Source organism: Protomyctophum parallelum (assembly GCF_964188405.1).
Source record: "Protomyctophum parallelum genome assembly, chromosome: 15".
Lineage (NCBI taxonomy): Eukaryota > Metazoa > Chordata > Actinopteri > Myctophiformes > Myctophidae > Protomyctophum > Protomyctophum parallelum.
The window spans coordinates 36,510,999-36,536,491 of NC_139710.1; the positions used below are offsets into that span (position 1 = coordinate 36,510,999).

The 25,493-nt window shown below is 43.9% G+C and overlaps 1 protein-coding gene and 1 pseudogene across 2 annotated transcripts; both read right to left on the reverse strand.

Annotated features, from left to right (window-relative positions):
* Positions 1-11,584: 11,584 nt before the first annotated feature.
* Positions 11,585-12,190, reverse strand: LOC310871830 (E3 ubiquitin-protein ligase TRIM21-like; annotated as a pseudogene). Its single transcript has one exon. The product of its transcript is annotated as an E3 ubiquitin-protein ligase TRIM21-like (transcript).
* Positions 12,191-12,510: 320 nt separating this feature from the next.
* On the reverse strand, positions 12,511-15,942 carry LOC310871570 (E3 ubiquitin-protein ligase TRIM21-like). The gene is made up of 2 exons (XM_083783167.1): positions 15,930-15,942; positions 12,511-14,875 (listed from the first exon to the last, which is right to left on the reverse strand). The coding sequence occupies exon 2, from the start codon at positions 14,864-14,866 to the stop codon at positions 13,229-13,231; it is 1,638 nt and encodes a 545-aa protein (XP_083639293.1). The 5' UTR covers positions 14,867-14,875; positions 15,930-15,942; the 3' UTR covers positions 12,511-13,228.
* Between the last annotated feature and the right edge of the window lie 9,551 nt (positions 15,943-25,493).

A 25,493-nucleotide genomic window follows, 5' to 3' on the forward strand; every position in this document is an offset into this window, starting at 1 on the left:
ACATTGTGATTCCTGTGGTTAATGTGTGCCTGCGTGTCAGGCGGTAAGACAATGGGGCAGAGGATGAGGGGGATTCTGCTGTGATGTGCAGCCCTGATGTGGCACCATGACAGATGGCTGGACAGGCAGGTAGTCAGCAGATTAAACACGCACACACACACACTCTTTCTTATTCTCACCTTCAAGCACCCCGCACACACACACACACACACACACACACACACACACACACACACACACGCCGCATGCATGCACAGCACGCACACATTAAAGCCCCCCATGCTGACACCCAAGCATGCGTGTGTTGCCTATTTTACAGGCTGCATCCACTCTGGAGGTGTCGACTAGTATACTGCTCAACATTGATGAACTATGACCACCAGGCTCCAGCCAATAGATAAGACGTGAGTATATAGTTTCCGTCCAGTGCATTTGGTATTCACTCTACACTAAGACAACTCTTCGCTAAAAAAAATAGGTGAACGTTCCCCCTAGAATAGGGATGCTGGGGTTTCAAGTGGTTAACAAAAGGGCTTAAGTTTTAAGCATATTTCGATTATCGTGAGAGTGATAATATCGTTGACATGTAGGCCGTTAAGTGGTGGAAAAATAGCAGATCTACAAGCTCATAGCATGCCACCGAGTGGCGCGCTATGAGCTTGTAGGTCTGCTATTCTTTTTTAATCGAAGAATGACTGACATAGAAACATAGCTTTTTCAGAAAACTGTCAGGATGTAGAAGACATTTTTAGAATCTGATCTCAGGTCAAAATGGGTTAAGTGGGAATCCTTTACGAACCCCAACCCTAGTGGCTTGCATTTCAGATGCGTTGGCTGAATCGCCTACAACACGCCACAACACGCCTACAACACGCCACAACACACCAACAACACGCCACAACACAACATGCCTACAACACGCCACAACACACCCACAACACACCTACAACACGCCTACAACACGCCTACAACACACCTACAACACGCCACAACACGCCACAACACACCCACAACACACCTACAACACACCTACAACACGCCACAACACGCCACAACACATCCACAACACACCTACAACACACCTACAACACGCCTACAACACGCCTACAACACACCTACAACACGCCTACAACACACCTACAACACGCCACAACACACCCACAACACACCTACAACACACCTACAACACGCCACAACACACCCACAACACACCTACAACACGCCTACAACACGCCTACAACACGCCACAACGGCACAGTATAGTAATAGTCACGTGAACGGGGGAAGCAGTGACGCACATGCCGAAAATAGCCGATCTACTGGCTCAAAATGCGTCCCCAAATTAATTACGAAAGATGTGATTCGTCCTCTTACCCCAACCGCTGGGATTGGCTGAGACGCGCCCCGCTCCTGTTTCACTGGAAGATAAGCCTCCGTGTCAAACAGAAAGGCCACTTCACCATGGTCTTTACATACAGAGCTTATGTGAGCGATGCCGCTTGTGTTCTGAACATGCACGTACTGTCTACGTAGCTATCCATTCTGAAGGGGAGAGTAGTACACATCTACGCTTACTCGCTTAGCAGGTGAGCCACCTGAATTTGATTATTTTCAGGCGGTGGACAGACAGACAGACAGACAGACAGACAGACAGACACAGACAGGGTGGAGAGAGGAGAGGGAGCTAGGCAGCAGAGTGCGTGCATGCGTGCGTGCATGCGTGTAAAATGGGGAATGGGGCAGATTATATGTGGGGGTTTAAAGGTTTTACCTGTTTATTTAGGCAACAATAGACACACAAAAACACACAGACTTGGAGGCTTGGCCCATGACCAGAACAACAGCTTGCCATGAATATTAAATGAGCTTGTTTTAACTGCTGTAACCCGTGGCATCCCTATTGTAGCGGGAACATAAAATAGAGTTGTGACACATTGTGACTTGTGAGGCCTGTAGATCGGCAACATTTTTGATTGAAGACATTTGGTGTAGATGGAAAAAAAGCTAGTATTAGTTTACTATAAGTAGAGGGCTAAAGTGGTTATTCCCTAGTTTTCACTTCATACAACAGTGTGAAAACAGCCAATCTACTGACTGACGCTGACTGGTAGAGACAGACAGATTGAGACAGTCAGTCAGTCTGCAGTCAGTCACTTCTCCATGAGGTGTTAGACACCAGATGGCCTCTCAGTGGCCCAGAAGCAGCAGTCAAGAAGTCACTAATAGTAAATACACAAGACATACAGTAGGCTCACTGATGGTACTACTAGTCATATGGTATACAACCATACAAACCAATGTCTGAACATTGTTGTATGTACAGATTTATTGTTGTTTATACGACAATACAACCCTGAAGCTATATCTAAACAAGAAGGCTCTGTGATGAATATGCAATTGCGTGAACCCTATGGTCCCTATAGAACAACCTTGAGTTTCTTTGCAAGTTATCTTTCTTCTGGTTTTGTAACTGTATTTTGACCTGATCTTTTTGTCAATTAAAACATGGTTCAAAAACAGGAAAAGTTATATAAGCGATTATCTGCTGCAGGAGTGTTACCCTAAGAGGTACATTGTTTATAATATGTCACTTAAAACACGTTTTCAAGGGTTTATATTCTTTAATCCATGTTTTGATCGGATCGAATCGTTAGCTGCCTCTCGTTAGCATAACAGTCAAAGTGGTACAGTGGACATTTTGAAGATGCGGACGCATCCACTTGCACTCTATGTGCTGCTTTCAATGGCCTGTATCTCCAAATCGGCACAATGAATGTCGTTTCTGGTGAAAACAAGGTTTTCCAACGACCGACAGGAGGCGCTGTGATACTCGCGGTCGGGTTTTTTATCCACCACCGACCACCAGAACAACAACCGTTCAAGACACCACACACAGCATTTTGTCATTGTAACATCCGGTTACAGATATTTGGCTCTTCAAAATAATGGTTGCGCGCAATAAAACATTGGCAATGCGCGATAGATTAATAAAAACTGGCGGTCAAACGGTTAACCGATTCCATGTCACCATTGACTCCGACACTGTGGCACCAACGCCAACAGAATACAGGAAAAAGGCAGCGAAGACCCCGTGAACCAGTCCTGTGAACCGGAAGTAGTAATCTGCCATTTTGGAGCCGCCGTGGGTCCCCTTCGCTAATCTTTAGATCTTTAGATTAGCGAAGTAGCCAGTTCGGGGCCCCCCTCAATCCGACTACCTACTTTTCCAAATCAACGTCTATGGAACGGCCCGTCGGTTCCTCTACCTCTCGGGCTCTACGCAGTTGCGTAGTTTGCGTAGGGCAAATAACCGCCTCAATTTCTACCAGTTTTGCCCTCCTTGCCAAGGTGCCCCCCTTTGCCAAGTGCCCCGGTGCTGCTGCACACAGCGGACTATATGGTTATTCCGGGCCATGGGTACGTCAGGGTTCAAGTGGTTATATAATGACGTACACGTAGAGCTCAGATGAACAGTGAATGAAACAAGACAGACTCTCCTCCTCTTGTCTCCCTTTACAGATCCCAGAACATTAGATGCTATTATCCCATTAACACCTGAGGACAAGATTCTAAGTGTATGTTTAGAGTGGTGCTCAAACCTTTTCATGTCAAGATCCACCTGAAATAATTTTTTGATTTTAGATCGCTTAAATAAAAACATAATATATTCAAAGAATTGCACACATTCACGATTTTTCAACTATAGCAGATCTACCAGCTCATAGCGTGGCACGAAGTGGCACGCTATGAGCTTGTAGATCTGCTATATCTTTGAATAGCCAACCAAGGCTATATATGTAGCTAAAATGAAAAGAATGATACAGATGCTTTTCCGCTTTGAATGGGTTATTAGAGCCTATATTCTGGCATCCCTCAGGCTCGCTCCACAGGCTGTCTGGATGAGCTTCAGGGCTTTCTGTCTCTTTTTGTATAGACACGAGTGGTCTTTCAAGAGAACAGAGGTATTCAGGAGCCCAGTCACTCACACAGAGTGGATCATTCAGTTTGCTGCTCATAAGGGAATTGTCCACACGCACACGCACGCCCGCACACACACACACGCATGTTTGTTGTGTAATAGACTTTGATCCCATGTGGCATCTTTGTTTGGTATTCTTTTGACTAGACCTGTACGTGACCGTCGCAGTCGGCCATGATCCGGCCTACTTGGGAACGATGCAACTTAATTGGGAACCTCATGATATACGTTGCCATAGCACCCGTTTTAACTGTCAGCCGGTGTCCCACAGAGATCTGTGTATGTGCCTGTGTGCCTGTGTGTGAAGACTGCAAACTGAAAAGTGTATTTGGCAATCAACACTGGCAGAGCCTGATTGGTTGAGCCTCAATTGGCTGGGGCCTCATTCACACGTACCAAACACCAATCAAGTCGGTTTTTTTGGGCCACCATTTCCAATGGGAGTCACATGGTTTGATCAAACATTTGTGTTTGATTGCTGATTGCTGATTGCTCCCCCCTCAAACAAAAATGTTTGGTCAAACCATGTGACTCCCATTGAAAATGAATTGGAGCAGCAATCAAACAGCAATCACTCAGACATCGCACACGGACCGAAAATTTGTTGTGTAGGTGTGTACGAAGCCTGAGGCAGAAGCTGGAAATTGCACAGGTGAAAGGAGTTGGCCTCATTAGGCCCACTGGCAGAGCCTGACCAGAGCCTTTTGTGGTAGTTCTGGAGAACTGTGGGTACCGACCGACTCGATACCTGGCACTGCACTCCCTGTGGGGGTGAGGAACGCATGTCGAATGTGAAGTCGGTTGGTCAAATAGTTCTCGAGTTACGTGCATTACAACCGTACACACACGTAATGTGAAATGCTCTTCTTCTACAAGCAAAAAAGAACAAGCTTCTACGGTGGCAGTAGCCAACATCAGGCTACTGCCCCCTGGTGGTCAATGAGTTTTCGGTGATGAGGTGACCACCGTAAACTACAACATGACGTCACGCCGCGGTGGTCACCGCTCACACAACACATTCATTCCTCTGTTTAAACTAACCTAACCACCGTCGTGGTTTCGGTGGTCACCTCTTCACCAAAAACTATTTTGAAAATAGCAGATCTACAAGCTCACAATGTGTCGCGATGTGACGCATAGTGAGCTTCGGCTATTACCAAATGGCTGAAGTGGTTAATGTATATTTTGTAATTATAATCAAAATCTACAAAGTAACGAGTATACTAAAGTTTTAAAATGATTGTCGAGCAAAAGTAGGCCACAATGTTTGCCTCTGAGACAAATACCTCAACTGTACTTAATCACAGTATACTTAATTAATGTAGTTATTGTTACTTTACACCACTGCAAATGTTAGCTTGTGGACAAAGACCCACGAAGCCCTCTATATCCCCTCCTCTCCCTCGAACCCTCTCTCTCCTCATACCCTCTGGATCCTCTGGGCTATTTCCGGGCCAATTAAAACCACTGCCTATATGGGCTGGAGGGGGCCAGGGGAGGGGGTTCAGGCGGGCAAGGAGCCGCGAACGGACTTCACCCTAATCCTAGGGAGACGGGGAGGAAAGCGTACGCTCACACAGCAGGTCACGGAGACGGAGAGACGCGTGAGAGAGAAGGAAGGAAGGGTGAGATCCCTGAGACGTGCGTGTGTGTGTGTGTGTGTGTGTATGCCCCATTGCACAAGTTTTCAATTTGAACAGAAAATATTTTGAAAATAGCAGAAGTACACATGCTCACATGCTTGTATAGGCCATTTCCAAATGGCTGAAGGTCTGAAGTGGTTATAGTATATGTTTTGTAATATCACAATCTACAACGCAAAGTGGTAACTAAAGTTTCCAAATGATTGTAGGAGAGTTAAAGTACAATATTTGCCTCTGAGATGTAATGGAGTAGAAGTGAAAGTACTGCACAGGTCCTCAAAATAAAGTACAGTACTTGAGTAAATGTATAGTACACCACTGCAATGACTGCATGCGTGCGTGCGGTAGAGAACAATTGGATGGTGTGAGACAGAGATATAGACAAGCAGAGAGAGTGAGGGAGAGTTTCAGACTTTCAGAGGGGGTTAGACTGGACTGGGCAAACAGAGCGAGACTGAGATTAAGGAGAAAGAAAACACAGTGTGTGAGCCTTAGCCACTCTCAGACACACATGGGACCCTGTTGGGCCGGAATCAGTCACATGGCACTGAAGCTCAATTTGGAGAAAACACAACCTTTTTGCTCAAAATATTTGTTTGCTGCATGCACTTCATTTCTGTGAAAACAAATCTTCACTATTGTCATCGTTTGGCCGATTCAAGACAAGACGAGGCAAGCAATTAAAGTACATCAAGTATTAAAGTACATCAAGTATTAAGAGAGTGAAAAATAAACATTATCTATAAAACGCACGTCTAACTTGGACAAACCATGAAGTAAATGGAGTTGTCGTATAACGGCTCACCCCTATATCTCCATATTTGGAGCTGGCCTGTTCTGACATCACAACATGTACTTCACATTTGGGCATGCCTGACACATGACTCCATAAAGGGACACAGAGAGACAGATACAGAAATCTCCATATATGGGCATAAACGGATCTATATATAACTATAGGGTATTGCATAGCCGGGTGCATGGGGCATGGATCTATATATAACTATAGGGTATTGCATAGCCGGGTGCATGGGGCATGGATCTATATATAACTATAGGGTATTGCATAGCCGGGTGCATGGGGCATGGATCTATATATAACTATAGGGTATTGCATAGCCGGGTGCATGGGGCATGGATCTATATATAACTATAGGGTATTGCATAGCCGGGTGCATGGGGCATGGATCTCCAACTGCAATCGCTACCGAAATATCCCCCTCGTTCCCTTTTCCCAAACCAGTGTGATGTAAAATTGACCATGACAAATCCAAACAAATCCAAAATTATATGTATTTGGATTTGCAAAATGTTCAAGATTAAAAAAAAAAAGTGGCATGCTATGAGCTTGTAAATATGCTACTTTTGAATAGCCAACCAATGTGCTCATATAGTTCATGACAGTTCTATGACACGGGTGCTTTCCTGGATTTAATGGACTAGTTATGGAGCAGGTCATATTTTGGTCAACTTTAAAAAGAGCCAGCCAGCCGCACACTTATTAGCCCAGCGAAGATATTAGAGGTCCATAAAGATATATCCCCCCCCCCCCCCCCGCTTCCCCAGGGAGCCTGATTAAGGAGGGGGGAAAAGGTTCTTTAGCGCGCCTTAATATCTTGGATTCAGATGCTATCGACCAGCGCCTCCACTCAAGGTGAGGAGTTTCCCACATCGAGTTATGAGTTTCTGATACCAATTACATCACGGCCATACTTAACGCACGCGCGCACGCACACACGCACACGCAGATAACGATTTTCACTAATTCACAAGGCCCTTAACGCCATCCCCTGTGTGTTTGTTTGCTGTGAGAGTGCGGGAGTATAAGAGAAAATGAAGGTGAATTTGTCTGCGTTTATAGGTGTGCGTGTGCCACGCATTTGTGCATGTGTATGCCCACGGCGCATGCGTGTGCGTGCACGGCGCTGCACGTGGGTATGTTCCAACTCCATATAATAATCGAAGGCGTGGTGGGCGGTGCATTTTACAAGGGACGTGCGCTTGCATTTTTTTCTTTAATGCTTTTCAACAAGATTGCGGAAAACATCCAAAGTCAAACGAGAGAGCTCAGTCTGTGAATTATAACTTGGTTCCAGCACAACAAACACATGACATGAGCCAAAGACATCTGCCATCCATAGTCTCTACAGACCCGCTATATTAGGATATTAGGATTTTACTCAAATTCTGGAATTACAGTGAAAGTACAGTTATTTCTGACCAAGTCATTTCATTGGACGATGAGAGGCGTTCCATGAATAAAACTGCACTGGGACTTTTAACTGTAGGCCTATCTATCACTCCACTCCAGGTGTTCTGATAACCGTTAATTACATTACGGTTAAATTATGGGCGCTCGGTAGAGGGAAGGAACGGAGGGTCTGGATCCAGGGAGTTCAGCAAACAATGGAGAAGAACTGATCAAGCCGAGCGGGTTCACATGGGAATAACATAGTGGTGTAAAGTAACTGTACGTTTACGTCAAGTAGGCTAAGTAAAGAGAGGCAAATATTGTACTTTTACTTCACTACATTTATTTGAAAACTTTAGCTACTTAGTAGAATTATAAAAAATAAACAATGCATTAACCACTATTACCCACCCGCCATATACATTTCGTCCATTTGAAAATAGCTGATCTACAAGCTTGTAAGATCGGCTACTTTCAAGAGATTTTTATACATTTGAAAACTTGAAATGGGACATTCTGCATAATGCATACTTTCTACTTTTGGTACTTTGAGTCATTCTACATTGCAGTATTGATACTTTTAGTAAAACAAAAAGAAGAAATTGTCCCAGTGGGACGTGCCTCAAGGACTTCCCTATAGGGAGACACCCGAGAGTCATCCTAACCAGATGCCCCGGGGGCTCCTCCCAGTGGGACGTGCCTCAAGGACCTCCCTATAGGGAGACACCCGAGAGTCATCCTAACCAGATGCCCCGGGGCTCCTCCCAGTGGGACGTGCCTCAAGGACCTCCCTATAGGGAGACACCCGAGAGGCATCCTAACCAGATGCCCCGGGGGCTCCTCCCAGTGGGACGTGCCTCAAGGACCTCCCTATAGGGAGACACCCGAGAGGCATCCTAACCAGATGCCCCGGGGGCTCCTCCCAGTGGGACGTGCCTCAAGGACCTCCCTATAGGGAGACACCCGAGAGGCATCCTAACCAGATGCCCCGGGGTCTCCTCCCAGTGGGACGTGCATCGAGGACCTCCCTATAGGGAGACACCCGAGAGGCATCCTAACCAGATGCCCGAACCACCTAAGCTGGCTCTTTTCCAGGCAAAGGAGCAGCGACTCTACTCCGAGTCTCTATAGCTCCATATAACTCTAGCATGTAGTTTTTTTTCGTAAATCATCGCCCTACTTGATCATACTGCGTCACACAAGAGCATCAAGGTGGCATATCTGCAAGCTCGAAACGCGGCGTGGAGCGACATATTTTGAGTTTGCAGGTCTGCCACTTTTGATGCTTTTGAATTTGAATCCTGAAAAGGAAAAAAAAAATGTGGACATAAGACAAACAACTCTGATAACATCACCACTATGGGGAAAAATATATCAAAAGTTACAAGGCAGGCAATAGAAAACAAATGTCTGTCTGTCTTTCTTTCCTTTCTTTCTTTCTTTCTTTCGTGTTCATTTTTAGAATTGTAAACAAACGGCTCACCCAAAAGCTTCCTTCTGGCCTGGTTTAGTAGGTGGCGAGAGGAGAGGCTGCTCATTTCTTGGCTGCACCACACGACCATGCTGTCTGCTGCTGCTGCCCACGACCTCTGGTCTGGTGCTGGAGTTCTGACAGAACCACGCTGTCCATGGCGCTGATGGGATTTGAACTGTCAGAAAAACTGCAACATAAAACACAACAATATCCTTTTAAACACAATGAAACATGAAATATGAAAGTCCTTGTTGTCAGTCAATCATGATGTCCGTATTATATGTAAACAAACACAATGAGATGTACACAAACAATTAAACGATCGACAGAATTACAACACTGTTTACAAACAAAGAAAACAACTACATGTAACATACCGCCTTCTGCAGATTATTTCAGGAGAGCTACTTTATCTTCTCTTATATTCTTTATCTTCTCTTATATTCTCTATTTAAGAACACTCTTTTTAGACGTGGGAAGAGCTCCTTGCACCACTGAAACTCAGCTTGTTCTGAGTTCAGCTCACACAGGTGCAATCAATGCTGCCTCACTCTAATCACAGGGCTCTGCTCCTGCATGCCCTTCTAGGTCATAATGAACAGCAATAAAAGACCAGGCACCACACACAGCATGCAAATACAATATGTACCCAAATAAACATACATATAATGTTCACATATTATACATTTTCAGAAAGGTAAGCAATAAAATAGAATATTACAAAATACCCATTGCTGGGACAGCTACAAAAGCCATACAGTATTTTACTCTTGGGAGGTACTATAGGCCGGGTCCACGTCAATATGCCGACGGTCCATTGGTCCGATCGACAACCTACCTCAAACCCTCACCCTAACCCTAACCTCCCCCGGGGCAGACACCTAAACCTAACCCCAACCCTCTCCCGACCCCCAGTGCACCTCGGACCAATGCTCCTTCGGAGCAATGGTCCGTCGGATCATAGGGTGCTTCCCCTATAGGCCACTCTTCTATAGGCCACTAGGATGTGGTCAGTACACAACTGCACTCTTCAACTACACTACTCCCGTCGTTCGTGTGCGTGCGTGTGCCGTGCGCGCATGCGCGCGCATGTGTCCAAGTGGTGAGTGGACATTTGTCAGGTTTTTTTGTTATTTTTCTCCAAAATGACAGTTCCTCTGTACTTTTAATGTATGTGAATTCACCCACTCTATACCCCGACAAGCACAACAAGCTTTATTCTGGAGCTACAGTACTAGATATACGTCGCCCTTATTCTGTGTCTCTGTTTCTCCTCTCAAACACAGGTTTTCTAAAAATGGATGAAGCAGTGAAGATGAAAACCATTCCCTTGCAAAGAACCCACACCCACACACTGTATACAGAAGACATACAGTATAGGAAATGATCAATGCAGTGCAGGCATGCATGCATGCATGTATGCACGTCTGCTCTCGTATGCTGGATTACGTTACATACTTCCTTTTTGGATTTTACCTCATTTTATCTGAACTGTTTGTGCTTTGTGGAGTGAAACTGGTCTAGTGAACTGCACGTTAAAACGCTGCACCTGCTGCTACTTTCCTTTGTGAACTTCACATTCCGTGCTCAGCCAATCTAAATCATCGCTATGGGGTACACTACACACAAACACACAAAGATGGGCATAGGAGGGACTGGCGCCCCTCAAAAATAAGTTAAAGTAAAAGGGCTTGTGACTAAATGATAACTACAGTACATTGCATGCATTGGAAGTTGGAACACAGCTTGATGTCTCCCCCTGGACATACATTTGGTCCAGGTAAAAAGTCACAAAGATTTCAAATTGTGTTAAACATTTATTGTTCCTATAATGCATCAAATAGCCAATGCTGTGACATACAATACATATTGGGAATCACAAAGTCAAAGACAAGTCCTAAGCAATAAGACATAATAAAAACACAAAAGATAAAAGATAAAAGATAAAAGAACACACACAGGCTATAGCTGGCAGGCTATAGCTATATACTGTATAGTTAATCATTAACATTAGCTGCATGCTGTAAAGAGATTGTCATTAACATCAGAATCATTGCATGTCTCTAAAGTACAACAGATTTTTCACCATTAATCTTCAAATCAGAACGCCATTTGCAAACCATATTGGTCTTTTCAGAGAGGCTAAATTATTAGAAGTAATTTTTTTAAAGATAATTACAACATTTAGTTTAACAACTGGATGGATTTGACAGTTTGATGAGAACATATTACACAAACCTTAAATATATACACACTTAAATCACAATTCATGTTTTCATGGAAAGCTGAGGATAAGTCTAATTTGTATATCTAAGGGGAGAGATGATCAGGGGAACAGAGTTTTTGCCACTATTGTTGTCACATGGATTGAAGAACGGATAGAGTTTCTCAGTGAAGGTGCAGCCAGTGAAAGAGTAGATTAGAACTCTGGCCTCCACATCATAAAAGGAGACCAGGCCCTCCTCATAATCCACAAACACTCCCACTTTCTGAAGATTCTCTTTTACAGTGAGGAGGACAGGAGGGTCAGCAAGAGCCTCGTACTTGTTTCCATTACTCATACATATAGACCAGAAGCCCTTGTTGGGAATCGCTCTGATTTATCCCTTCCTGTTGATGGACTCTGACCACTCCTAAATCCCAGTCAGTCTTCCCTTTCATCTGAATCTCATAGTAAGACCGTCCAGAGGAGAAGCTTTGCTTTCCCAAAACAGAGCGACTCTTGGAGAATCTCTCCGTCCTCGAACTGGGAGGCTCAGGTTCTTCTTCATGTCTCCATACTTCACTTGTTTTCCATCCTCAGACAGGACGAGTTTAGTGTGTGCTGTATCAGGGTCCAGAGTTACATCCACTGCATATCGTTGGATCCTTTTCAGCTCTGTATCACCTAGATTATTCTCCATCTCTTGACTGAGGGTCTTCTCCAGCTGAGCCACAGCTATCCTCACAACCCCCGCATATGAAGACTGATGGACCTTGACCTTTGTCCAGTCCTTGGTGGGTGGAGGGGTGTTGGTGGACGCGAGGTTCTACATATAAGATTTTAGCCGACTAAATCTAAATTGACTAAATCTAAATTGATTTAACCTTGCATTATTTATACTTAACTGTGTGCCGAAAATAGCCGATCTACAAGCTCACAATGCATTGCGTGTAGTGAGCTTGTAGATCTGCTATTTTCTGAACATGACACCTGCACACGAGTGACAAACAAGTGACAAGTGACAAACCACGGATAAAATTAATTGTCTTAGTTCTAACATTTTAGTCTAGTTTCTATTGGCAGTACATTTAGTCAGTTTTAATCATCATAGTTATTTTAGTTCAGTGAAAAAAGGTAGTCGACATTTTTCATACAACATAGTTTTAGTCAGACAGACAGACACCGCTAGAGAGCATAATCAACTGTCCACCACAAGTTCAACCAATATGAACCAGTAAGGCAGTTTTGACCAGATTAAACAAAATCTGCGTAAAGCATGAAGATATTCTTTTGTTATATGCATGTAAATGTACATGCATATATTATTAAAACAAAATTTAAAACATTTAATAAAAACATACAAAGATTGAGTGGTGTGCAGGTTATACTGTAGCTAATTACTGTAGTAAGTATAGGCCTAGTTAATAATTAACATCAGCTGCATACTGTAAAGAGTTTATCATTAACATCAGAACCATTGCATGTCTCCAAGTACAAAGTAACAAAACTGATTTTCACCTCAAATTCAACAAAGTCTTATACCTAAAATCTTCAAAAGGAACGCCTTTTGCAAACCATATTATTTTCAGAGATGTTAAATTAATTTAAGTTCTTAAAATATAATTGTTAGAACATTTCGTTTTGGATAGATTTTACAGTTTGATGAGAAAATTTAACAGACCTTAAATATACACACGTAAATCACAATTAATATGTTCATGGAAAGCTGAGGATGAGTCTACTTTGTGTAACTGACAGGAGAGATGGTCAGGGGAACAGAGTTTTTACCACTCTGGTTGCTATTTGGATTGAAGTATGGATAGAGTTTCTCAGTGAAGATGCAGCCAGTGAAAGAGTAGATTAGAACTCTGGCCTCCACATCATAAAAGGAGACCAGACCCTCCTCATAATCCACAAATACTCCCACTTTCTGGAGGTTATCTGCAGTGAAGATAGGACTGTCAGTAACAGTGCTGTAGTTGTAGAGCTCATTTCCATTCTGCAACCCTATTGCCCAGTAACCATTGTTCGGGCTAAATGTATTTGATCCCTTCCTGGTGACGGACTCTCTGGCTACTCCTAAATTCCAGCCAGTCTTCCCCTTTACTTGAATCTCGTAGTAAAACCTCCCTGAGGAGATGCTTTGTTTTCCAAAGACACGGTATCCATTGGAGAATCTCTCTTTGTTGTCTGGGAGGTTCTTCCTTACATCTCCATGACTCACTTGTTTTCCATCCTCAGACAGGATGAGGTTGGGATGTGCTGTATCAGGGTCCAGAGTTACATCCATTGCATATTGCTGGATCATCCTCAGCTCATCACCCAGATTCTCCATCTCTTGACTGAGTGTCTTCTCCAGCTGAGCCACAACTGTGCGAACCCCCACATATGAAGTCAGATGGACATTGACCTTTGTCCAGTCCTTGGTGGGTGGAGGGGTGTTGATGGACGCAAGGTTCTGGAGGAAGTAGAGGTGGTCTTCAGTGTGTGAGAGCTGCTTCAGGTCGGACCTGCTCTTCTTTAACTCAGTGATTTCCTCTTCCAGCTCTTTGATGAAGCCTACAGCCTGTTTCTGTGTTGTTTTCTGCTTCACTTCAATTACATGAATGAGCTCAGCCTGGCTTCTCTCAATACAGCTCACCAGAGAAGTGAAGACCTGCACACCGTCTTCTATCTCTCTGTCTGCATACATCTCGCTGAGGTCTAGTGTGTGTTTCACTTCCTGCATCTTCTCTTGTCTCTCCTGGATCATCTGCTGAACTTCGGCCTCTGTCTTTCCCAGCTCAGCCTTCTTTCCATCACATTCCTCTTTCAGAGATACAATTTGGTGTAACTTGTGGTCTGACTCAGTGCAGAACTGACAAACACACATGTTGTCAGTCTTACAGAACAGCTCCAGAGGTCTGTCATGTTTCTTACACATCAAGTCTTCCAGGTTCTTCACAGGGTCGATGAGTTTGTGTCGTTTAAACGCTGTGACTCTCTGATGAGGCTCCAGGTGAGTCTCACAGTAGGAGGTCAGACACACCAGGCAGGACTTCACAGCCTTGAGCTTGTTCTCAGAACAGATGTCACAGCACACTTCATCTGGTTTAGCAGGTTCCTGGAGCGCGTTGGAAGTTTTTTTCAGCTGCTTTGACTTCCTGAACTGATCAACCATCTCAGAAATGAAAGTATTGACAAAGATCTCTGGTATTTTACAGAACCTTTTGTTACACAGTGGACACCGACACACATAATTAGTGTCCCAGTAATGTGTGATGCAGGCTTTGCAGTAGTTGTGTCCACATGGAGTGGTGACTGGATCGGTGAACACATCCAGACAGATGGAACACTGGAACTGCTCTTCAGACAGGAGACTGCTGGCAGACGCCATTTATACACACTGGAAACAAAGGTTGAAAATCAAGTCAGTTGTGTAGGCCTATACAGGATTTTAGCCGTGACGTAAACGCCCTCTCCAGATATGTCCGGGTCCTACGGTTTGTGTCGCTTTTAACTAGTGGACAGCTGATTGGCCGTTGTGGTAGAGCGAAACCCTCAATCACCCATTGGAATGTAAATGCATGCCTTTCAGCCTTTGAATCATACTCGTCTGGCAGGTATATCTCTTTGAAAACCTTTAGTGCTACGATTGTGCACTGGGAGACGACAATTAACACATCTTGCCTGCCCAAAATGTAATTCTTGCCTGCCCAAAATGTAATTCCTGGAAACGCCACTGGTCCCCATAGAGTTATACTGTGTCCCTCCGTCTGACTAAATCTGAGACTAGCTTTCCTTGCAACAACAAAGCTACTGGTCTCCCATATCTGGCTATGACAGGCTGTCTGCCCCACAATGAATACTATCGCCATTTAATTTCATTGTGTCAACTAAATCCTCCATTTGAGATCGTATTAATGCAAACTATAGATTTAACGTACACGTTCAAAATAAGCCCCCCAAAATATTGTACTGAGCAAATGGACTGTTACCACCTTCAATAATAATGATAATAATAGTCTTTATTGTCTCCACGTCATATATTTTCTTTGTCATGGACACTACAGAACATTAATAATTCTACTAGAGTTGGAAGCATTAAGTCCCATTAATGCACTGTCTCCACATGAACAAATTAATAACCAAAGAACAGCAACCTAACCACACACGCAGCGGCAAACTTGGTCCCCGTCCCCCCCCCCCCCCCCCCCCCCCCCCACACACACACACACACACACACACACACACACACACAATGTGTGACTAAATGCAACTTGCAAGAGTACACGTACTTCTTAACCAAAACCCTGATCAAGCTAGTATACATACATATAGTTTTAAATGTATCCACCTCACTGAAAAAACATTATGTAGAACCACAAAATAAGAACCACAGCTAATCAGAAAAGATGGTCTGCATTCTGTATAGAACAGTTTTATGTAACTATGCTCACCTGTCAATGTCTGTAGTTGTTATTGAGAAGTAGCTCTGTTGTCTCATTGCTGTGGTTTTTACTTTCGCTTTTGAAACATTGAGATTACGCAACAGTAGGTCTACACCCATCCCTACTGGTGTCATCTTTCATGATGTGACAAAGTGCAGCGCGCACACACACACACACACACACACACACACACACACACACACACACACACACACACACACACACACACACACACACACACACACACACACACACACACACACACACACACACACACACAAATAACAGCTAAATCAATACAATACTGTATATTGATTGATTGGCAGTGCACTTTACTGAAAATGAATGTACAAAGAATACAAACACAAGAAAGCCCCAAGGCTTGTTGTTTCCATTATTGTGGTCCTTTTTGCGAGAGGGAGGCACTATAGGGAGCAATGTAACACAAACACAAAACAGAGACAAAAGATAAATACAAAAACAAGAACTAGAAATTTCACAATTTTGGGAAATTGCAAGTGTTGCACCGATACTGTTCCTGAAGAAACAGTGTGGGCTTGATTAGCTCGCTAAGTACAGTACGATGATGTCTGATGATGATGTATTGACCCACATGATGTGGCGTCACAGGGGGCAGACTATTATGCAAACGTTACATCATGTAAAGTCAGGAACAATCAAACGGAAATTATTTTTCCCTCAAACCGGAAGAATAACAATAAAAGCTCTCGTAGCCTGTAGCTTTTATTGAGAAAAATCGGTTTGAGGGAAAAGGAAGTTGCCGCCCCGTTGATCCTGCCTGTCGACTACAAAACAATACTATACAACATGACGTAACTATATCATCCGCTCCCGACCGGATCATATACTCTAAATGAAATGGTGCCCATAGTTTACTCTGGTCGCCCTGTTAGGGGCAACCACATAAACACAAATTAGGTTATTTATGATACAGATCTGTTGTGAGCTTGTAGAGTGGCTATATTGTTGGCACACGACAATGTACTATTCTGCCCTAGAGAGAAGGCTGGACCCAACCAAACCCAAATGCATAAGGGGTGAGTCTTTGATTCCATTCATAGGCTACTCTCTCAGAATTCAATTAAAGGTGAAATCCATGACATTATAGTGAATCAAATATGATATTATCTGTTATCTGTATGATATTATGTTAATACAATAATATCCAAAGTGGTGGTTGTATAGTTGGTTTTGGTCTCCCTGCTCTTCCATTGAGAAATGCAGACACTGCTGGTTGACCAGTTTAATGTATTGGACCATAGGACCATTACTGGTTGACCAGTGTAATGTATTGGACCATAGGACCATTACTGGTTGACCAGTGTAATGTATTGGACCATAGGACTATTACTGGTTGACCAGTGTAATGTATTGGACCATAGGACCATTACTGGTTGACCAGTGTAATGTATTGGACCATAGGACCATTACTGGTTGACCAGTGTAATGTATTGGACCATAGGACCATTACTGGTTGACCAGTGTAAAGTATTGGACCATAGGACCATTACTGGTTGACCAGTGTAATGTATTGGACCATAGGACCATTACTGGTTGACCAGTGTAAAGTATTGGACCATAGGACCATTACTGGTTGACCAGTGTAATGTATTGGACCATAGGACCATTACTGGTTGACCAGTGTAAAGTATTGGACCATAGGACCATTACTGGTTGACCAGTGTAATGTATTGGACCATAGGACCATTACTGGTTGACCAGTGTAATGTATTGCATGTCAAAGCTCAAAGTGCAATATCTCAGGCCTTCCATCCTAGCTCAGAAGTGGACATTTTGGCACCGACGTGGGAGAATGACGCTAGAATCCAGAGTATAGGAATACACCTTACAGATTGAAGCTTTAACAGACAGACAGACATAGGAATGGACAGCATAGAACTGTGGTTTTCGACCCTTTTCATATCAAGGTCCATTATTTATTCGGCATTTGAGCCACGAGCCACCATTTGATGACATGTAGCCTCTCAGACCCACAATTCCATGCTGTATTGATCTGGTACCATAGGAGAGACAAAAGGCTATAATGTTGATCAAAATAACAATAGAGGGAATGCGTAGTTGCGTATACATGCATAAAATTAATGGCAAATCAAGTGGCAAAGTGAGTGGCAAAGTGAGTTTAACATAGTTTAACTTTGCTTAATGCAATCAGATAGGACTTTTCTGTTTGGATGTCTGGGCTGTCGAGGCCAGAAAGTAGTTTTTTGCCACTCAGTAGCTGTTCCCATAACTTCCCCGACTGATGATGATGTCACGCGCATGCCCTCTATTCCACATTCTCTCTACATTCGCTCTACATGTTCACAATTCTCTAATTGTGTGTAGACTTGAACAATAATATAACTCGGGTCCATTTGGTTTCATGTTACGCTCGCAAGACAAAAACCCATTCTGAACGGGAACCGATTTTGGTGTTAGCATCATGTTATGCTTTAGTTATTGAAAAATAGCAGATCTACAAGCTCATAGCGCTCCACCGAGTGGCGCGCTACGAGCTTGTAGGTCTGCTATTTTTGAAAACTGACATTTTTAGAATCTGATCTCAGGTCAGAATGGGTTAATCAGACCAGTGTGTGTCCACTGGAAACCTCGTATGAATCTGATCTCAGGTCAGAATGGGTTAAAGATCTATAAGGGTCCATGTGGTTACCACAGCTCTCTATTATTTAGCCACCTGGAGGACCACCTGGAACCCCCTCAAGGACCACCGGCGGTCCCCGGACCACTGGTTGAAAAGTAGAGGCACATACAGTACAGTTTATGAGCCGCACTGCAGGGGTTTGTCACCACACACACACACACACACACACACACACACACACACACACACACACACACACACACACACACACACACACACACACACACACACACACACACACACACACACACACACACACACACACACACACACACACACACACACACACACATAAAGCGCACGGTGCCGTGGACCAATCTGAATCTCATGCCCCAGTGGGCCGTTTGGAGCATTTTGCACGCCGGGCCGGGCCTCAATATAACGGCAAGCGTGGCGAGAGAGAGAGAGAGACAGAGAGAGAGAGAGAGAGAGAGAGAGAGAGAGAGAGAGAGAGAGAGAGAGGAGAAATCATGTTTCTCATTGATGCTGTCGCTCCTTCAATTTCATGCACATATGCACATTCTGCTTCACTCACTACACAAACCAATGTGCATCCCCCCGCCCTCCCCTCCCCCTCCCCATGTTAATGCATGTCCACTGTCTCTCTCTTAACTTTGCATTTTTATTTCAAGGACCACCATGAGAGTGTAGTACAAACGGAACCAAATGGACCTGTCAGGGTCCAACTCAGAGACAGAAGTAAAATGTGGAGTAGCACTGCACATAAATCCCAACAGGTCTACAATTCTCAGTTGTTTTAAATCAAAGCTAAAGGCTGTTACGTTTGCCACTACCTCCTGCTTTTAATGTTTTTATTCAATCAATTCTTCTGTTATGACCATAGGGGCGAACGTCCCGCGAGTCGCGGCTTTTACTCGGTTCCACAGATAAACATTGTGAAAACAGCCAAAGCAAAACAAAGCAAAGTTACCATGTTTACCCTGCAGGGTAACTGGACTAAGCTCAATAACTTGTTTACAGCCAGGCCCTGCTCATAGAACATTTCATGGTAGGGGTTCAATGCCTTGTCCAAGGGCACTTCAGCGGTGGTAATTTTAACGTGCCGGTCCGGGGATACGAACTAGCGACCTTCCGATATCAAGACCGCTCCGCAAACCGTTCGGCCACCGCTGCCAAAGATTTACAAGCTTACAGTGCCTCGCACCACGAGATGTTGTGCGCTTGTAGAGCTTACAGGCAGCTCACAACTTCTCGTGAGAAATGTTGTTCTTGTGAGCAATCATTTACAATTTGGCCGATATAAAACAATGATACACATCCGGGAAAACCCAAAATCGTTTTGGACGCCCAACCCCCAGTTTGGGAACCAGCTTACACTACACTACCACGGCTGTACACTGAACCACATGTTAACACCATTCAAATCATAACATGCTAACAAACATTGAGACACAGTATGGAATGGTGACAGCCAGCTCTATAGTCGAGCCCATGGTCACATAAACCAATCACCATTCAGGTTCCACCTGCTAGTTAGCCACTCCCATGCAGGGTAGACAGTAGCGTCAAGAGGGAGCCTATGGAACAGGCATCTCTTCTTCCGGGTTTTTGAACAGCTGGTGGATGAAGAAAAAACGCTATAGTGCGTGGCTTCAACTTGTAGCGTCAGCAAAGCGTTTCGCTTTTTTTTGCCCACGCTACAAGTTGCGTCATTTCCATCCACTAGCTGTTTAAAAAGACACCTGTTCTAAGCGCTTTCTTTCCAAACAAATAAGGCCACTGGGTCGGGGTGGTGCAGTCTATTGTTGCTGTATAACTCGCGTCGCCTCTCTTCTTGTAGATTCAAATACTCACGGAGATCGGATAGTTGCGTCATAACAAAACATGTATTTCTCCGTTACATAACTTAAACTTGTATTCAAATACTGTCACATTCAAGTCCTGCACCTACATATCGTTTCTCAAAAGGGGAGGGGAAACCTCCATTCAGCATGTCAAATCTATAGCATAATTATAATAATTAAATGACCACAAAAATAAACAATTCATAAAGCAGGCAATAATAATCTGAATAAATACAAATCATCATAGATAGAAAATGGCTCTAACAAGCCTGTTCTAAGCGCTTTCTTGACACCTCTTGACATTACTGTCTGGTCTCATACCCATCCTCAGCCACAACCAGTCACCACGCACCAGCTCATGGTAACCAATAACAATGAGTCACATACAGTTATATATAAACTAGAGGGTGGACTGCCCCGCCCCCAGCAATTCATTGCAATGGAAATGGTTTGATGCACCACTGCTCCACTTCCGCATTTTACCACTCACTCATCATGCAACCATGGAAATGGTGCAGCGTTTGCACAAAGACGCGCTGTGATTGTCCAGTGCACTTGTGCAAGGACGTGCTGTGATTGTCCAGTGCACTTGTGCAAGGACGTGCTGTGATTGGCCAGTATAGCCACTATGAGTGGCAGGCGTGGCGTGGTGCCAGAACATGGTTTACTCTTCTGTGTCTATCAGGGGGCAACTCGAATGAGGCCGAGTCGGCTAGCTACTTGGCCACGTTTCGACACGGCAACTTGCACGCTTTATCTCGCTTGGTGGCGTCTCTAAAACTGATTATCCCGCAGTAGGAGGCGGCCATTTCCACGCTCGCCTCACTCACTGGAGAGGGGAAAGACAGAAAAGACGCACAAAGGAATACATGTAGCCTATGGCCCAATGAGCAGAACACTTTATTCACAGCTCTTCTGTTTTATTTCATTATGTATATTTTCTTTGACTTACATTTTAATTGAATGCAAATGTCCTTTTATGTGGTTATTTTGTTTGTAAAAAAAAAAAAAAAACTATGAATTGCCTTTATTCAGTCGGCCAGAACTGATACTGTCTAACTGATGTGCGTGCGTGCGTGCTTTCAATGTGCACAAAGGCGTTCAAGGACAGACATGCTTAGTCATCGATATAAATGTTAGATTAATGAACTCAAACCCTGCAGGGAAAATCAACACTTAACTGTGGATACATCAACATACACTCCCACACAGAGCAATTAGGCCATTATTCACTGACATCACTGTACACCTCACACACACACACACACACACACACACACACACACACACACACACACACACACACACACACACACTTTGTACAAATCATATTAAAGACTCATTTCCCATTGAGAGCCATTTTGTAGAGCGTGGAGACCCCCACACGCACACACAAATGCTGTATTTCCATGCAGGAAGGTCATTTGGTACAGTCAGTCAAGCTTACAAATCGCAGGCCCAGATCCACTATTGTGTTGCACAAGAAACAGAAAAGATACACTTTGCATCTGGTTTGCTTGGATCATGCCCAATCATTACTGCAGCCTGTTCACCACTAGCACAAATTTGAACCTTTTAACCCTCTTGAATGCTAGTATCTCTATTCTGGAAATGTCACAATAGGTTACAGTATATCAATCAGCAATACGTATATCAACATAAAATTGTATGTCTGAGTTATATTGAATAACTAAAATAAGTAAATGTCCTGTACCTGTGTCAGTAATTCTTCATACTGTAACCAAACCCCAAAAAGAAAACACAAAACTGGTGCCTTTGAAGTTAAATGTTCTATTTTGATCAACCAAAAATAATAATTCAATGCAATTGAACAATCAAGATTTCAATGCACAAATGCTCAGTCAAGTATCAGAATCTATCTTCTATTTTCCAAAAGTCAAGTAATCCATATAAAGTCATCAAATAAAAAGGCAATGCATTGCTCAAAAAGGGAAAAAAGTGTATTCCTCACCCAAACTTCAAGTCAGGAGGCCACATAGCAGGTTCCCCTGGCTTTGTCCAAAAGCCCCAAAATGATTCAGAGCAAAACCCTCAGACCAAACATTGACCAAACATTTCTTTATCAGATCTCAAAGTGTCCCGGCCCCATGCACTACTCTGTGGTTTATCCATTTCTGATTCTGGTTTAGCTATTGGCCTTAAAAGAGTCTCTTTGACAAACCACCACCAAACACTCTATTTGATACCTAAAATGGAAGCCCTCGCGGCCTCACTTCCTGTACTTTTATAGCTGTTCCTGGTACCTCACTTCCTGGAACTATTGTTAACATGCTTCTTCTCCACAGCTCCCCCTATGAGCAAACCTTGTGAACAGACAATGAATGACCATGGTTTAACTACACAAATCTTTTCCATCCACTAAATTTAACATTCTTAATCAATTCCCTTGGTATGTTCTGTTTTTTTTTTTAATGTTTTATCCCACAATTTTGTAACCCATTTTTTCACCCAGTGTTAATTATCTAATGTAATCCTGGGCGCTACACTTCCTCTGACAACCTGGGGGGGGGCGGGGGGGGGGGCAGCAGACTGACCTCATGCTTCCTTCTATGCATGAGGAGTCCAAGCTGCTTCTTTTCACCTGACAGGGGAGAGTTTCCCCGGCTGGATGTAGCGCGTGGAAGGAACACGTTATTCTGATGAGTTCCTTTCCCCTCCATCAGGCGCCCCGGCTATAGCCAGGGGGAGGCAGTTTACCCATTCAGTAGCCTGACCTAAGCAGAGACATTTCTGGTCTAGAGGGGCGGGTCGCGCCTCAGAAATGCGCGCACCCTGATTGGATCTCATCGATCTGTCCGTCACCCCCGGCCCCTCCTCTCCCCCCTAGTGCAGCGCTACGTCACATCATTTAGAGCGACGCCCACCCGGAAGGGTTGACTCCCACTTTTAGACTGGTTCAGCCCACGGCTTTTTCCAGGCTTTCATCTTTCGCGCAGACGAAATGAAAGCCTGGGTATCGAGGCTACCCATTCAGTAATGGCCGCCCTCAGCTGTGTAAAGCTCTCTAGTTTACATAGAAGTCAGTCAATTGGGTTTGTGGGGAAAGGGGGCTTGGGGGGGAGAGGGGGGACAAAAGAGGGAAAGAGTGGTGAGTGGAGGAGAGTCAGAGGAGGTAGGGGATTTGAAAATAGAGCAAGAGAGAGAGAGAGAGAGAGAGAGAGAGAGAGAGATCTTTATAGAATGTAGTCACACATTATGAGGGAGGCGGGCTGAATGCCACACAGCGTTTGATATTTGTCCAAAATCTGCCTGTCAATCTTGGCATTTCATTGTGGATCTGTTTGGCTGTGGCTGGCTTCCTTCACCACCACCCACGGTGTGTGTGTGTGTGTGTGTGTGTGTGTGTGTGTGTGTGTGTGTGTGTGTGTGTGTGCGCATGCGCATGCGTGTGTGTGTGTGTGTGTGTGTGTGTGTGTGTGTGTGCGTGCGTGCGTGTGAAATGCATTTGGAATGATTTCCTTGGTCACCAATTGCACAAACACCTCTCCACTATAGCCTACTCCATACATAGGCTACTGTAGAACTCAAATGTGAAGCATGATCAAACATTACCTTTTTTGCTCAGAATGTAGAATGTAGAAATGTATTCATGGAGCAAACATGGCTACAAAATTGCCACATCTCTCTGTCCTTTCCCGTTCGCATATTCTCAGAGCTACAGACCTGTGAGGGTCTGTAGCTTGGGGGGATATTTTACTCAAGCATTCTACTGCCAGAATTAATTGACACTGTGGATAGAGTAACTGGTCAAAATAAGCTCTGGATGAAGTTCAGCTACTTATTTTTCTTTTGTTTACTGAGTTGAACTTGTGACCTTTTATTCATGTTTTCCCTTTGCCCGTATACCTACAGTATACCCCTGTACCTGTACTGGTGTCTTTTAAAGAGTGCCGTGAGGATTGGTTTCCTTCCTAAAACATGATCTTCAGGTACTAGTTAAACTAGGAGGAAGATTTATTTTCAAAACAAAGTGTACATATTGTTAAAATGATGTTTGTATGTGGCCACACCCACCAGTTCATTAAGTATACGTGGTTTGCACCACCCATCCTGAACTGAAGCCTCGCCCACAGCTGTTGTTGTATGATAATGGGGGAGGGGTGTATTTCAATTGGGCCTTTTGACTCAATTAAAGGCTTTCAGGAAGTAATGAAAATGCTCTGTCCCGTGTGAGGATTGTCATTCCTGTGTGGTGTTGCGTCTGTCCCGTGTGAGGATTGTCATTCCTGTGTGGTGTTGCGTCTGTCCCGTGTGAGGATTGTCATTCCTGTGTGGTGTTGCGTCTGTCCCGTGTGAGGATTGTCATTCCTGTGTGGTGTTGCGTCTGTCCCGTGTGAGGATTGTCATTCCTGTGTGGTGTTGCGTCTGTCCCGTGTGAGGATTGCGTCAGTCACTCACTGACGCCTTGTTCTTTTCCAAATAAAGTTCCGTAGAAAGTGGCATGCACTGCCACATACAGTCACATACAGTATCGATGCTGTCGGGCAGGACCTGAATTCCTGTTCTGTTCTTTAACTATATAGAAGTGTCAATTTGTACGTCTCTAAATGTTTTGATGAATTGAACATGGTGGACACTCTTGTAAACAAGTGTAGGCCTAATGCTTAATTGGGTCGTCCACTCACAGTTAAGTCTTTAACAGAGTTTGTGCTTGAAATGTACTGTAATTCTGCAAACTGTTAATACATATTTCAATCAATCAATCAAACCCTCTGATATCCATATTTAAACCTTTTTGTTTTTCATAAATTAACACCGATACTATACAGCATCACACAAAAGCATTAAAAATAGCAGATGAAACAATTACGTTTCGAGCTTGTCGATCTGCTATATACTTTTGCAATGTTTTTAACTATTTTAGAATTTCAACCCTGAAAAGTAACGTTATTTATTTTGGACATAGGCCTACACATGGTTTCCCATATCGGACAGAGACGACGCATATCAAACAACAGGTTGTCAAGTAAAGCGGGGGAAAGTTCCTTGGCTTAGCATATAGGCCCTATATATACTGTTGATAGGTTTATGAAATGATATCGCTGTGACTTATACAATACAGTG

Coding starts and splice junctions, on each gene's coding strand:
- LOC310871570 (XM_083783167.1), bottom strand. CDS start 14,866: ATGGCGTCTGCCAGCAGTCTCCTGTCTGAAGAGCAGTTCCAGTGTTCC.